At 37.3% G+C, this 15,208-nt stretch overlaps 1 protein-coding gene and 1 long non-coding RNA gene across 5 annotated transcripts in view; one reads left to right on the top strand and one right to left on the bottom strand.

Moving 5' to 3' along the window:
* Positions 1-4,202, bottom strand: part of LOC116595849 — a 212,187-nt gene extending 207,985 nt beyond the window's left edge. For all 3 annotated transcript variants that reach the window (XR_004287889.1, XR_004287892.1, XR_004287887.1), the window contains exon 1: positions 4,013-4,202. This is a non-coding gene — a long non-coding RNA (uncharacterized LOC116595849). The remainder of the gene's footprint in view (positions 1-4,012) is intronic.
* Positions 4,203-4,235: 33 nt separating this feature from the next.
* Positions 4,236-15,181, top strand: HSPA13 (heat shock protein family A (Hsp70) member 13). Of its 2 annotated transcripts, none has more exons than XM_032352596.1 (5): positions 4,236-4,355; positions 6,167-6,507; positions 8,181-8,394; positions 10,206-10,373; positions 12,003-15,181. In XM_032352596.1, the coding sequence occupies exons 1-5, from the start codon at positions 4,331-4,333 to the stop codon at positions 12,668-12,670; spliced, it is 1,416 nt and encodes a 471-aa protein (XP_032208487.1). In that variant the 5' UTR covers positions 4,236-4,330; the 3' UTR covers positions 12,671-15,181. The 2 variants fall into 2 exon arrangements, with proteins under 2 accessions (XP_032208487.1, XP_032208494.1); XM_032352603.1 differs by lacking the exon at positions 4,236-4,355 and adding an exon at positions 5,041-5,132.
* The last annotated feature ends 27 nt before the right edge of the window (positions 15,182-15,208 follow it).

The following is a 15,208-nucleotide window of genomic DNA, read 5'->3' as shown; positions in this document are numbered from 1 at the left end:
CAGAGACTTAACCCTCTGAGCCACCCAGGCGCCCCTAATTTGTAATTTTATTACACTTGTTCTTTTAATGAATGTGCAGAGAACTGGATCAATTCTCCATTCAATGAACTTTTCTTATATAGATGAAGGAAGAGAAAAAAGTGTGAGTTAAACAACAAGGACAATATGTCCCCTGAATTGGACTGATATTTAGTAAGATTTCTGTTATTTGGCAATGATTTTCCTAACAAAGCACATTTCTGAAATAATAATGAGAAATACTGGGATATATAATTAGATAATTTTTCACTCCAGCTTCTATTGTTAAAGATTACCTCTAATCACTAAATTGAAGGTGAAGTGTAATTTTTTAAGAGAATGAACACTAATTGAGATCATAATTTTCTTGACTTCTCTTGGCCTCTATTTTTCTCTCTATAAATAAGGGGGTGGGTCCAGATGCCCTCTAAGATATTTTTCAGCTACCAACTTCATTTCGCTACCTATTTTAAAAGTCTCTAATAAATAGTTACAACTGTATATTAAAAAAAGACAATCTGGCAGTTTTTAGTCTATCTTGTTTGTATGTATGCATATAATAAAAATTGACCTTAAATCTGTCGTCTGATATATATTTTTTGCCATATTGCTTCCTTTGTTCATATATTTTTGCTATATGGATTTTTAAACTTTAAATTGTATATATTGACACTTCTCTATGGAAAACTGAAAAAAAAAAGTACACATTTAAATTTTGTCCCACTTACTCTTCTCTATACCCTACTCTTTTATCTCTATGTTTTATCCTTTTTTAGTCCTTCAGAAAGTTGCCTTCAAAATCTTGAATTGCCTATTTAGGTTTCTATGTCTCAAACTCTTCATTCTAAGTATCTGTGAACTTCCTGCTAGGAAAAATGAAGAAAACAGTATATCTACATTTCTTTTCCTATCCCGGCCCACACCCTTATTTCACAACTCTCTTGCTGTTCTTTATAACATTAGTATAAACCGACATTCTTATCTAAGTATTTCATTGTTCCTTTTACTGTTAAGCAGGCAAGACTAAAGAAGTGATAACAGCTACAACCTAATTTAGATGATTTAGGACAGTTAGGACTTCTGAGCTGATGAGATTTAGAAGAGCTTTTTGGACTTCGAATTGATGCTGTAATAGGATGAGACTTTGCATTGGGATGGATGTAAATCTTTGGGAACCAGAGAGCAAATTGTGGTAGGCTTACCTATTCTAATTGTGGTAGGCTTACACATTCTAATTCCTGGAACCTGTGAATATGTTATTTTACAAGACAAAATAGACTACAGATTTTTTTTTTTTTAAGTTACAGGGCTTGAGATGGGGAGATTATCTTGGATTGTCTAAAACAAGTGGGTCCAATTTAATCACATGATGTCCTCTGAGCCTACTGTTGCCATGTAAGTAGAAAGTTTCTCAACTAAGTAATGTGGGTGGCCTCTAGAAGCTGGGAATGACCTTCAGTCATTAAAAATGACTTATAAAAAAATAAGAACTTTGATCCTACAATCACAAGGAGAAAAAAATTCTGCCAGGAACTCCTATATAGCAGGAAACAATTATCCCCTAGAAACTCCAGAAAAGAATGCAGCCACCTGCTTACTTGATCTGGTCCAGTGAGACCCACAAGAGATTTCTGATCTTATAGAAATGTAAAATAATAAATTTGTGTTGATTTAAGACACCAAATTTATGGTAATTTGTTAAGGCAGTAAGGGAAAGGTGGAAACTGTTTTAGTTCATTTTAATTCCTTTCTTATATTAAGAGTATTCCACTCATGTAATCTCTATTTACTTCTTGACCATATCAGGATCCTATTAAGAGGAAGGAGTGGGTGGTAGGGATAATAGACAGCCATGACCAGTGTCTGCCACGGATAACTAGTCCCCCTGATTTGGTTTATGTCTCTAGTCCCACCTCTCAGACTTTCCCCTCATGCTTTATAATCCAGCACTTCTAATCTATGAGATTATCTTCAGTTTCTAGGCTCTTGGTAATTCAGTCCCCCCCTTTCTGGAACACCCTTAGTCAATTGCTTCATATTATCCTATTAACCCATCTCCTGGCTCCCTTTCACTCTCCTACTTCTTAATGCATATTCTTTCACTAAGTCTTCTTGACTTCAAGATTACATTACAGTGTTTATTCAGTTCTGCATCTGCCCTTTATCCATACACAATTATGCTTTTGTTAAACCTAAAGCTAGCCAGTTATTTCACTAGCAGAACGAGTTTATTTGGGAATAGCAGAGGAATTACAATTCAGGACAAGCAAACTATAGTGAATCATAGGCAAGTCCAGAGAACCAAATGAGAGAGGTTTATTTCTATGGAGGACAGGACAAAACTGTGAAGGACTTTTCCTGAACAAAAGTGCATTGGAGTGGAGTGAGAGTTTGAACTTTTCTAAAAAAAAAAAATTTAAACAATTTTATTTGAGAGAGTGAGAGAGTGCGTGAGTGATGAAACGTGAGTGTGGAGTGGGCTGCAGACTGGGGGAGAGGCAGAGAGAGCAGAGGGAGAGGCAGAAGCAGACTCCCCACTGCAGACCAGGGAGCCCAAGGTAGGGCGAGGGGGTTCCATCCTATGACTCCAGGATCATGACCGGAGCCTGAACCAAAGGCAGATCTCAACTGACTGAACCACCCAGGTGTCCCTAAAGAGTTTGAACTTCTCATTGGCTATTCCTATTTCCGGGCAAGGAGAAAAGTTTACTGGGGCAATAAATTAAGCTTCTTCCTGCTGAGGATGCAAGGTATGGCTCCCCCCTCCCTCCACCCCCCAACCCCTGCATGCAATTGACAACTGGTGGTAGTCCCAGAGAGCTCCCCCTTCAAGGCTTCTCCTGCTCCATTTGAGATGCTATTTCCTTTATTTTCACAGTATACACCATAATAAATTATGTTTGTGTTTACCTTCTGTCTCTCCTTCTGACTGTTACCAGTGGCTACCGCTATGGTCAAATGTTTGTTAATATGATCATTATACCTAATAATATTCACGACTTAAGTGTTTGAATTATGTGTTCTTCATAAAGAAATTATACTGAACAGTACTCACTATAGACCTACACACACTTTTCATAGTTTACATTATGAAGGTTGTTTTCAATGTACAAAAGTGGAGAGATTATAATTAATCCCCATTACCTATACTTCAACTTCAACAACCATCAATATTTTCATATACATTTTAAAATCAAAAAGCCAGTAGTATATATCCCAGCAGCATGACCTATTGTCAACAGGGATGGTTTCACTTACATCTAAAATGTGGAAACATATTTCAGTTCTCCAGGATTATAGTTCTGGGGAACTTTAACAGCAATGACAGACAAAACACTCTCAAAAAGAACCATGAAGTACTACCAGTGACCAAGAAAAAAAAAAAAAAAAAAAGAAGGGTCTCTTACAGACTAGAATCTGAAAAACAAGTGTCCTGGATGGCCATCACGTGCTACAGGACTTGTCCATGAAAGCCATTCCTGCCAAATATGACTTAATTCAAGAGAAAGCTCAAGTATTTTGTTTTCGTTTCCGATTACAACAGCCGACTCCAGCATTAGCAATTGAGAAAACGCGTCCCTGCTCTCTTGGATAAATGACATTCGCTGAAGATTGCTTGAACTCATTTATCCCAAAACAAAAGCTGCGGGCTGACGATGTCATTAGAAGTTAACAGGGCTGTCCCTCTGGCCTTCCTCTGCGCCCGCAAGGAGGTAGGGGCTCTTGCAGGAAGGCTGGAGGAGTGTGGGGTGTTTAGAGGAACCCATCCAGAACCCATCCAGATCCCAGGCAAAGGAGCATTCTTTAAAAGGTAGGAAAAACGAAAAGACAAAGGCTCTGAACCTAGGCCTGGGATAGGAACACGGCTTAACAAGGCGGGCACCTAAGGTTCCTCATTCTCCCTACCTCGAATGGAGGGTGGGGAATAGGCCCGAACTACACTTCCCAGAATGCAAAGCAGTGGGGCGGTGCTAAAGAAATGGTGTGTTTTTACCTTAACGTGGCTCCAGGAGCTTCGGGTTTGATTATAAACTGCAGTCGCTCTTCTTGGCTCTCCTTAACCTCAGCCTAATTGGCTCCGTAGTAGAGGCGTGGGCGGGCGCTCAGACGTCACGGGCAGCGGTTGAATGGAGGCGCTCAGCCCCGCGACCTGACGGTAAATGAAGTCCCATCTCTGGTCAGAACTGTGGCTTCTCTATCTATGTTGGAGCAAGAGAACTACATTACCCAGTAAGCCTCGAGACTGGGAGACGGCGTGGGGGCGGCACCTCACGTCTGTACAGTCATCCCAAGCCTCTCCGGCGGGACTGTGATGGCTGGAGAGATGACGATCTTAGGTCAGTGACCAGGGGTTCCTTGTGGTGGTTGTGGGCACCGGCGCAGTTTGGGGAAGGCCGGGGTGGGCGTGGGTGGTTGTCACTTCCTGGATCCAATTGGCGCAGTGGGAAGGATTCCGGAAAGGTGACTTAAGGGCGGTTTTTGGTTCTTCGGGGCGCAGGATTGAGGGTCGCGTCTAGAAACGGTCTGGGCCAGAGTAGGCCATGTGGGGCCGGCGGCGACCCTCTGCGTACATCCCAGGGACATCGGGCCTCGGGAAGGGTTCTTTTCGAAAGAGCGTTGATTTTGAATCGGTTGAATTTGGGCCTTTGGGAGGCTGCAAGAACGTGCGTCTCCAGGACCCCTTTGTAGAGGAAGGGGGAGGAGCAGTACCGGCGGCCTGAGCTGTAGACGCAGGGGATGCTGCGTTTTGAGAGAGCCAGGCCTCTTGCAGGTATAGTCTGATGCACTCTCCGCCAGTCTGGGTTAGTAAAAAACCCTCCCCGAGCGAGAAGATCATGAAATGTTTCTGACGTTCTCCACGTAGGAGCTAGAGGAAAGTGGGGTTGGCACTTGATTTCTTTCTTTCTTTTTTCTTTTTTTTTTTTTGAGTTATGTGTTGATGAGGATGAGCTCACAATTAGTCAATCAGACTCCTGCCAATTGACGTTTTGGGTCGTATGTAACATGTATGGACATAGTCTCCTGAAACCAAATAACAGATTAGTTGTAAATCCGAAGTGGCATCTTTCTTCATCCCTAATGTTTACGGTCTGCGTGGCGTTTTTCGAATTTGTGTATGTATGTGTGTGTGTGTTTCTTTAAATCATTATTTGTTGAGCATCTGCTGTGTCCTAGGAGCCATTCCTAGTGCAAGGGATACAACAGAGAATAAAACCTGCCTTCAGGGAGCTTTATGTTGCATTTAGGGTTAGACATTTATGGTTCTCCTTCCCTAAATGTTAACTTCTGCAAGAAGCATTTGCTTAATTCGTATTTAAATACAGAAAAAGTTGATTGTTTCTTTTAATTAATTCTGTTGTAAAGTAGCAGTTTCATATTTAAACAACTTTCAAAATAATTTTCCCAATTTATCCAGTTCATTCTTTTTAAAGGTAAAAGAACATGAGGGGATAAAAAGTTTTAGCCCTGGGTGCCTCGGTGGCTCAGTGGGTTAAAGTCTCTGCCTTCGGCTCAGGTCATGGTCCCAGGGTTCTGAGATCGAGCCCCGTGTCTGGCCCTCTGCTCAGTAGGGAGCCTGCTTCCCCCTCTCTCTCTGCCTGCCTCCCTGCCTACTTGTGATCTCCATCTGTCAAATAAATAAATAAAATCTTAAAAAAAAAAGTTTTAGCCCTTCGATAACAGAGTTTTTGCTGTCGAAATTCTAATAATGGAGTTTCTTTTTAATAATGATAAAGCTGTCTATAAAGCTATGAGATCTGAATATTAATTGATCAAGAAATTGAATTATATCTATATTACATTTATCTATTTTTTGGTAGAGATAAATGGCTTTTCCTGTCAGCATCAGCACAATTATTTATATTTTTACTTTATCTTCACCCATAGGTGAAGTACTCAGACATACAACTACAGGGTTTTTTGTTTCTGTTTTTTGGGTTGTTCCTTCATTTTAACTGTATTATAAGTCATTTTGCATTATGAAAAACTTGATGTCTGAGGGAAGTGTTATCTATAGTACTATAAAAGAAAATATTTGAGAGTGCATTAGTCTTGTTTCAAAGAGTGATATTAAAGAGACTTTGCTATAGTAATTTAGCATATTGTACTAGTTTAATAAAACATATATTTTAATTTGCCTATATTTCAGGATCAGCTGTTTTGACTCTCCTGTTGGCTGGCTATTTGGCACAACAGTATTTACCGTTGCCTACTCCTAAAGTGATTGGCATTGACCTTGGTACCACCTACTGTTCTGTTGGGGTGTTTTTTCCTGGTACAGGAAAAGTAAAGGTCATTCCGGATGAAAATGGGCATATCAGTATACCCAGCATGGTGTCGTTTACTGACAGTGATGTATATGTGGGTTATGAAAGCTTAGAGCTGGCAGATTCAAATCCTCAGAACACAATATATGATGCCAAGAGATTCATAGGCAAGATTTTTACCCCAGAAGAGCTGGAGGCTGAAGTTGGCAGATACCCATTTAAGGTAAGTGATTAAGCTAAAATCTATTGTAATTTTAGTTTAGCATACTGTTTCAGTTGATGCCTTGGCCTCAAGTTAAAAACATTCTGTTTCAATTTACTTAATCTGCATGGAAGTTACATTATAACAAGCTGTCCTACAGCAGTTCCAGGATGAGTTAATTCATGGGCTCCACAGAGCTACTATGTTCTTGCTCTTGCTTTATCACTGTAGCAAGAAAACTGATGAAACCCCATGAAATATGGCTGGATGGAGGGATGATGGATGTCTGCTTGCCTGCCTGCTTAGCTCTTCCCTTGTAGCAAGAAAGCTAATGAAGCCCCGTGTACTATGCATGGATGGTGGGTGGATGGATGGATGGACGGACAGACAGATGGGTGGCTAGATAGGTGGATAGATGCTCTCTGTGTTAGGATAATCATATTTATATACTTGAAAAGAGATCATAGAGTCATGTGATTTTATGACTTGTTTGAAATTCAACAATATGACATAGTTCCTTAGAATGATATTTGGAGTTTTTTAAGTTTCTGAGTGTTGTGATTTTTGTTGTTTATGTTTCATGTGGGATCTGATAGGATAGTGTCTTTGGGCCTCATTTTAATAGTATCTGTAGCTTGTTTTTATTTTTCCCCAATAGGTTGGTAGATGGTCAAGTTTTCATCATTGAAACTGATGAAACCTAATTATGTAGTCTAGAATGATGGGGGTAAAATTCTTATAATTTCTTAGAAGACTAATTCCCTTTACTCTTGATATGAATAGTCTTTGATGAAAGTAGGGTAGTATGTTTTAGAATTAACCTAGTTTTTTAAATGCATAACCACATTAGCAGGGATAGTGACCTAATACATGTTTTCATGGAAATATGAATGTAAGTGATATTTGATTCTTTTTTTTAATTTTTAAATTTAAAAAAATTTTTTTTTTATTAACATATAATGTATTATTAGTCCCAGGGGTACAGGTCTGTGAATTGCCAGGTTTATACACTTCACAGCATTCACCATAGCACATACCTTCCCCAATGTCCATAACCCCACCACCCTCTCCTACCCACCTCCCCCCGACAACCCTCAGTTTGTTTTGTGAAATTAAGAGTCTCTTATGGTTTGTCTCCCTCCCGACCCCATCTTGTTTCATTTATTCTTTTCCTACCCCCCAAACCCCCCACATTGCATCTCAACTTCCTCAAGTGATATTTGATTCTTGGATAAGAACATAATGAAGTACTAAATTATTCTTGTTAATATGTTCCAGAGCATTTTTTTTCAGGTATCTATTATTTTTGGAATCAAGTTAACTAAATAAAAACGATCCTAAGTCAAATACATGATCCAGCAACTTTTATTCCTTATATATTTCATCTTTTTTTTTCATTCATTTAACATATATATATATATATAAAGAATCTTCTGTCTTGCCTTCATATGCTTGGTGATGGATTTTTATTCTGCTGTTATTGTAGATATCACTTTATGGATTTTTAAAGTATAGCTTTTAATAACTTCTAATCTTAGTAAATGATAGATTACAAATAAATGACCTTTATAAAGTTTTTTTTGTAAGTCTGGTGTGTGTGTATGTATTTAAGTATATGTGTGTATGTATGATTTTACTTTTCTTTTCTTTTCTTTTCTTTTCTTTCCTTTTTTTTTGGCAAATCGTATTCACAGGTTTTAAACAAAAACGGAATGGTTGAGTTTTCTGTGACAAGTAATGAGACCATCACCGTTTCTCCAGAATATGTTGGCTCTAGACTATTGTTGAAGTTAAAGGAAATGGCAGAGGAGTATCTTGGAATGCCAGTTGCCAATGCTGTTATTTCTGTACCAGCAGAATTCGATCTAAAACAGAGAAATTCAACAATTGAAGCAGCTAACCTTGCAGGTAATATCACCCTTGCTTGAGCTTTATTTTTCTCAAAATGTTCTTGGGTTGAAAATCTTCTGTAGTAACGTGTATCACTTTGAAAACCACCTAACTAGGCATATAAATAAACCCAAAGTGGGTAAATTAGGTGGATTTTGATATGCTTACAAACAAAATTACGAAAACTCTATAGCACAATGTGAGTTGCAACATACTGTGACAATTGCCAGTCAGGTAGGCCTCTAACATAAAGTCTGAGAACATGGGTGCATGTTAGCAATGAGGAATTTTTTCCTACAAACTTTCTTTAATGTTCAGATGACTGAATTATTTTCTTGAAAATCTGAGGTAGAAGAGAATTCATTTGGAGCCATTCATTAAATATTGAGTGCCTTGGTAAATGAAACAAATAAATCTCTGTTCTCACGGAACTTATATTCCACTGGAGGGAAACAGAAGGTCTGTGTTAAAGATAAGTATATTCTGGGGTTTCCCACTCTTAGCATTATTGACATTTTGGGCTAGATAATTCTGTGTTGTGGGCAACTGTCCTGTACAGTATAGGTCAGTTAGCTCACCCCTAACCTCTGCTCCTTAGGTGCTAGCAGCCCTCTCCTCTCCAAGTAGTGACAACCTTTTGTCTTCAGATGCTGTCAGATACTCCCTGAGGGGCAAAATTCCTAAGGGCAAAATTGCCCTGGTTGAAAACCCTGATAGAACGTATATCAGAAAGTAACATGCTATGGAAGAAAAAAAGAACAGAACTGGAAGAGGATTGCTGGTGGTGATCAGGAAGTGGGGGAACTTGCAGGTTTTAGAGTGGTCGGGTAGGCCTCATTGAGAAAATAATGTTTAAGCATATTTGAAGGAGACGACGAGGTTGTTAGCCAAGCTGATGTATAGGGGAAGGATGTTGCAGGGGAGAGAACAGTCAGTGTAGCAGCCATAAAATGGGAATTTGCTAGAGCTTATGAAGATGGGAAGTTGGTCAGTGTGACCAGAGCAGAGTGAGCGATGAAGTCAGAGAGCTAAGGGAAAAGGTATGAAAGGTTTTTAAATAAATTGTTCAGAATTGGAATAGTTTTTTATGGCTCCTGATACATAAATGCCATATTACTTTCCAAACCACTCATGACATGGGGCAGTTGGGTAAAGTAGGAAGTTTGTGCAAGGAAATCTGATTTTTTTTTTGCCTAAACTTTCACTGTTTCGCATTACCTTCAAGATCAGATTTGCTATATATTTCAGATTTACATTTGAGAGTCTTAAATTTTAAGTACTTTTTTAAGAGTCCTTGTACCAATTGGAACCCTATATGGTCTGTGGTGTGAGTGGGAGGGGTAGAGAGGAATCAATCTACATCTTAATTTTTTTATGATCTCTTCTGTTTACTTACCTGCTTTTTTTTCAAAGTCACTTTAAAAAAAAGAAGAGCGTAGTAAGTTTATTTCATTTCCACAGCAATTTATTATAGTACATAATGATTAAAGTTTTATTACTCTTATATTCCCAAGTAAAATGAAAATTAAAAGCGGCTAGGATTTTTTAAATTAAATATTAAATAATACAGAACATAATGATATATTCCACTAAATCTGGGCTTTTCTCATATCAATAACTTTTAAGATGATTTTAATGATTCCATTTAGAACAACCAATATTTATCATTCCCATTGCACTATTTTTGATGGGTTTGTGACTGCCCCCATTTTTACTCAGTAGAGTCCTTGTCACATAAAACTTACTAACATGGTATGAGGTTAAGTGGGACGGAATTTTGATAATGCTGTCCTCTGATGACTTGTTCTTCCTTCCAACCAATCTTACAGGACTGAAGATCTTGAGAGTAATAAATGAACCCACAGCGGCAGCTATGGCCTATGGCCTCCACAAGGCTGATGTCTTTCATGTCTTGGTGATAGATTTGGGTGGAGGAACTCTAGATGTGTCATTGCTGAATAAACAAGGAGGAATGTTTCTAACCCGAGCAATGTCTGGTAAGAAAAATACATGGAGACTGAAAGAGGTTCAGATGTGTTTTTCTTAATTAGCCCACCTAATGTGTTGTGTTGATTTTAAAACTTTTTTCAGAGGGTACCTGGGTGACTCAGTTGGTCAAGCATCCAACTCTTGGTTTAGACTCAGGACACAATCTCAGGATTGTGAAATCGAGCCCCGTATGAGGCTCTGCATTTGGTGTGGATTTGCTTGAGATTCTTTACCCCTCTGTTCTTCTTGCTCGCACGTGCATACGCTTGCTCTCTCCAAAATAAATCCATAGAAATAAACAAATTTTTTTTTCACTATACTTGGACTTCATTTTGGTAGTCTGTATATGTGATTTTATAACCACCAATTTATATATATAATAACAACAAAAAGTGAAGTTTAAAGAAAATGAGCACCCTATCAAGCAAATAAATACATTGCCAGTTGTAGCTCACTGAGCCAGTAGGACTTCATGGCTGTGGTGAAGGGAACAGAAAGTAAGAAAACTCCTTTAAGTATTTACCCTAAAGATACAAACGTAGTGATCCGAAGGGGCACATGCACCCAAATATTTATAGCAGCAATGTCCACAATAGCCAAACTATGGAAAGAACCTAGATGTCCATCAACAAATGAATGGATAAAGGAGATGTGATATATATACACAATGGAATACTATGCAGCCATCAAAACCCCCGAACTCTTGCTATTTGCAGCAATGTGGATGGAACTAGAGGGTATTATGCTGAGTGAAATAAGTCAATCAGAGAAAGACAATTATCATATAATCTCTCTGATACGAGGAATTTGAGAGGCAGGACAGGGGGTCATGGGGGGTAGGGAAGGAAAAAATGAAACAAGATGGGATCAGGAGGGAGATAAACCATATGAGACTCTTAATCTCACAAAACAAACCGAAGGTTGTTGTGGGATTGGGGGGAGGGTTAGGTTGGCTGGGTTATGGACATTGGGGAAGGTATGTGCTATGGTGAGTGCTGTGAAATGTCTAAGAAATGTCACAGACCTGTACTCCTGGGGCAAATAATACATTATATGTCAATAAAAAAATGAAAAAAAAATCCTTTAAAATGAAGAGTGATCAGTTTATTTCATTTGATAACATGTTTTACAAAATATGTTTAGAAAATCTAATAATAGTGTTCTCTAGGAAATTATAGGATTTTGTATTCTAAATCTTTTAAGACTTTTTTTTCCTCTTGAGAGTAATAACATTCAGTGTTTTTAAATTGCTGTTAAAATTAATCTTTCGTCAACTTTTATCTTCTCTCTCTCTGCCTGCCTCTCTGTCTACTTGTAATCTCTGCCTGTCAAATAAAATAAATAAAATCTTTAAAAAAAAATTCTTTTAACCAGATATCCATTGTTTTTAAATAATATACATTAGAGTTAAAATTATTTTAATATAATTATTTTACATCAGTCTTTGTGTGAATAAAATCTAAATAGTTAAGTACGTTAAGCAAGAGATTTGTTATTCCTAGTATATTGTTTTCATACATGCTACACAGACATATATATGTGTGTATATATATATATATATATATATACACACCCACACACACACACGTACACATAAAAATACATAAGTATAACATGCCTTTTTATTTCTAACTTAGGAAACAATAAACTTGGAGGACAGGACTTCAATCAAAGACTTCTTCAGTATTTATATAAACAGATCTATCAAACATATGGCTTTCTACCCTCTAGGAAAGAGGAAATTCACAGATTAAGACAAGCTGTGGAAATGGTCAAATTAAATCTGACTCTTCATCAGTCTGCTCAGTTGTCAGTATTACTAACAGTGGAGGAAAAGGACAAGAAGGAGCCTCAGAGTAGTGACACTGACCTGCCAAAGGACAGATTTTCTCCTGCTGATGGCCACCATGTGAACAGCGTGGTTGGAGCTGCGCTTTCTGAAAAGACAAGTGGAGAAAGTCAGGTGTTATTTGAAACAGAAATATCACGGAAGCTCTTTGACACCCTTAATGAAGATCTCTTCCAGAAAATACTTGTACCCATTCAGCAAGTATTAAAAGAAGGCCACCTGGAGAAGACTGAGATCGATGAGGTGGTTTTGGTTGGGGGTTCTACTCGTATTCCTCGAATCCGCCAAGTCATTCAGGAGTTCTTTGGAAAGGATCCCAACACTTCTGTAGACCCTGACCTGGCAGTGGTGACAGGAGTGGCTATCCAAGCAGGGATTGATGGGGGCTCCTGGCCTCTCCAAGTCAGTGCTTTAGAAATTCCCAATAAGCATTTACAAAAGACCAACTTCAACTGAATCATGGAGGGATGATTATTTGTGATTGTCTGATGAGTGCTTCCTCTTTATCAGACCATCTCCAATAAAGAAAAGTCTCTAAAATACTCACAAATTTACCTGAAAGGTAGCATTTAGATACACAGAATTTTACATAGCATTTGGTTTTAGGATTAAATGTGACCAGATTGAGCCTACGTGATTTTGGAGAGCACTCATTCCAACAAATACTTTTCACATGATAGAGTTGAAGTAAAACTGTTGCAGGAGCATGGGTGGTTTTGTTTTCTGGATTCTGTAAGTAGATAACCACATGCACTTAAAATGACATTCTATAAACATTGCCTAGTGCCAATGTTACGATTCCCAGTTCTTACTAAATTGTATTAGCAGGAGCTGGTAATTGATTTACTTGGATATCACATGTAACTATTAGTTTGAACCATACTTGAAGGACAGTATTGGTGTCAGGTTTTTACATTGGCTGGGAGATAGCAGTATTAGGAATATAAGCTGCATATATAATGTTCAGTAATGGCCATATTATGTAATAAATTTACTTTCACAAATTCCATTACGTGTCCTATTTATATAACCTGCATTCTTCAGATTTTTAAATTATTTATTGTATCAACTTTCTTTTTAAAATAGCTACAGATTTATTCAGGTGTTTCAATACCAGACAGTAAATGTAACCAATGTATATTCCAGTTCTTTGGTTGCCATCATCATCTTTCTCTGCTTGGATTTCCATGATTCTGCCTGATTAAACACAGGTGGGGGTTATTTATTTCATTTTACACATGTCTTAATGTCACAATAAAGCCATCATTACTATCTCTTCTTTGTTACCCAAGACCTTTGCAGACATTGATAAGTACCAGTAATTAGCCACAGTATTTATGGTTTTGTTTCTTTGTTTATTTTGAGTAAGCCAGGGAGCATGTAGCTTGCGTTTGAACTATCCAATCATACTTGATTCAGTTTTTACTGAGATTTTTTTTCCATATATTAGTTTTGAATGAGGAAAACATGCTCACTTGTAAAATCTTTATTGTTTCCCACTATCGTTTTACAGTAGTCACAGTTGGACTGCTTTCAGCCTTAAGGTTAGTATGTGATGCGAGTAAAAAAAAAAAAAAAAAATTAAACATTGAAAGTAATGTGGCAATATAATGTGAAGGGCAATGTTGAAAAATTTCTACAAATCAGCATTTGTAGCAGTTTTGTTTTGATTTTGTTTGTTTCCTTTTAGAAATGCTACAGGGACCAAGAAAGAAAATGTAGCAAGTAGTTCTGTTACTGTGATGCCCAAAGTTGAAGGTTTTTGTTCTTGTTTTTGTTTTTCCTTAATGCATGCTTCATACTACTGTTCAAAAATTATACTCTGGTCAACATGTTTGTTAATGTAAAAAGTATGTCTGCTTTATCTATTGTTGAATTTAAAAGTTATTCAATTTCCAATGACCGAAAAAGAGAACTAAGCAGACATTTCAGCAACATCGAACATTTCAGCTTCTGACAGTAAAAAGCTTAATGTTAATATTTTTTGCAGATCTAAAAAAAATTGTAAGCGATGAGATTGCTGTTAAAACACAATTTCAATCACATAGTTTTGTGTACACATTGTCTAGTAAGTAGATAGAAAAGTAAAAAATGTTTGTTGACATATTTTATTTTATAACTAACGGAGAAATGCCAAAGATGAATCCTTCACTGCATTATGAAAATATTCAAGTGTTCTCTTGGACTTGACATGAATCTTTAATAGATTTTAAAATTGGAAAAGATCTTTTTGCTTAGGTCTTAAGAGGAAAGTGTTCAATCTATCAAAATCTCCACATATATTATCAGCTTTAACCTAAAGCATTTTAACATTTTTTTAAAAAAAATCTTGACTCTCTCAAATACATGAGATAGTTCAGGAAGATCTGTTACCACTTTTTAGTGGAAACAATTTGCAAAACAGGGCAGCTAATCTCATATTAATGTTAGAATTTAAGTAATTTGATCGTGTCCAAAAAAGAGAATGGCAGTGCTGGAATTTGGGGGCAAGAGTTTAGCATATTCTCTAGTATAGTTATGCCTTTAAAAATACAAAGCAAATGTCTATCTTCAATCATATTTTAGGGGCCTCTGTATAAATGGTCTTCAAATCAATGTAGTTTATTTATTTAAAAAATCAAAATGCATCCCAAAAGGGATTGTTTATGCCTAATAATCTTGACATTTTCCGTAAAACAATATGTTTTGGCTGTACATGTAACTAGTGTTTTTTGAAGTGCATTAATTTTTTAAATACTAACTGTTGTATGAGTAGAATATGTGAATGAGTAATTTATTTTGTATCAGGAATGTTTAGGTACTGTGTTTTCACTCCAGCCACTGACTTAACAGATGCTACTGTGTATAACATGTACGGAAATTTATATAGTTATTGTGCATAACAGATTGTGCCTCTTAAATTTGTGTGTGTACAGGTAATTCACATTTGAATGTAAATAAATACCACTTTGCAGTTTGTTTTTTAAACTGTGTACTTTCTTTTCCATGCACGGC

Source organism: Mustela erminea, chromosome 1 (assembly GCF_009829155.1).
Source record: "Mustela erminea isolate mMusErm1 chromosome 1, mMusErm1.Pri, whole genome shotgun sequence".
NCBI lineage: Eukaryota > Metazoa > Chordata > Mammalia > Carnivora > Mustelidae > Mustela > Mustela erminea.
Note: the sequence above shows the minus strand (reverse complement) of the source record. Positions and strands in the feature narration are given on the sequence as shown.

Excerpts from the sequence above, each read along its gene's own strand:
- HSPA13 (XM_032352596.1), top strand. The coding sequence starts at position 4,331 with ATGGCTGGAGAGATGACGATCTTAG. Across the intron at positions 8,395-10,205 it reads TGAAGCAGCTAACCTTGCAG|GACTGAAGATCTTGAGAGTA; the intron begins GTAATATCACCC and ends CCAATCTTACAG. Across the intron at positions 10,374-12,002 it reads TCTAACCCGAGCAATGTCTG|GAAACAATAAACTTGGAGGA; the intron begins GTAAGAAAAATA and ends TTTCTAACTTAG.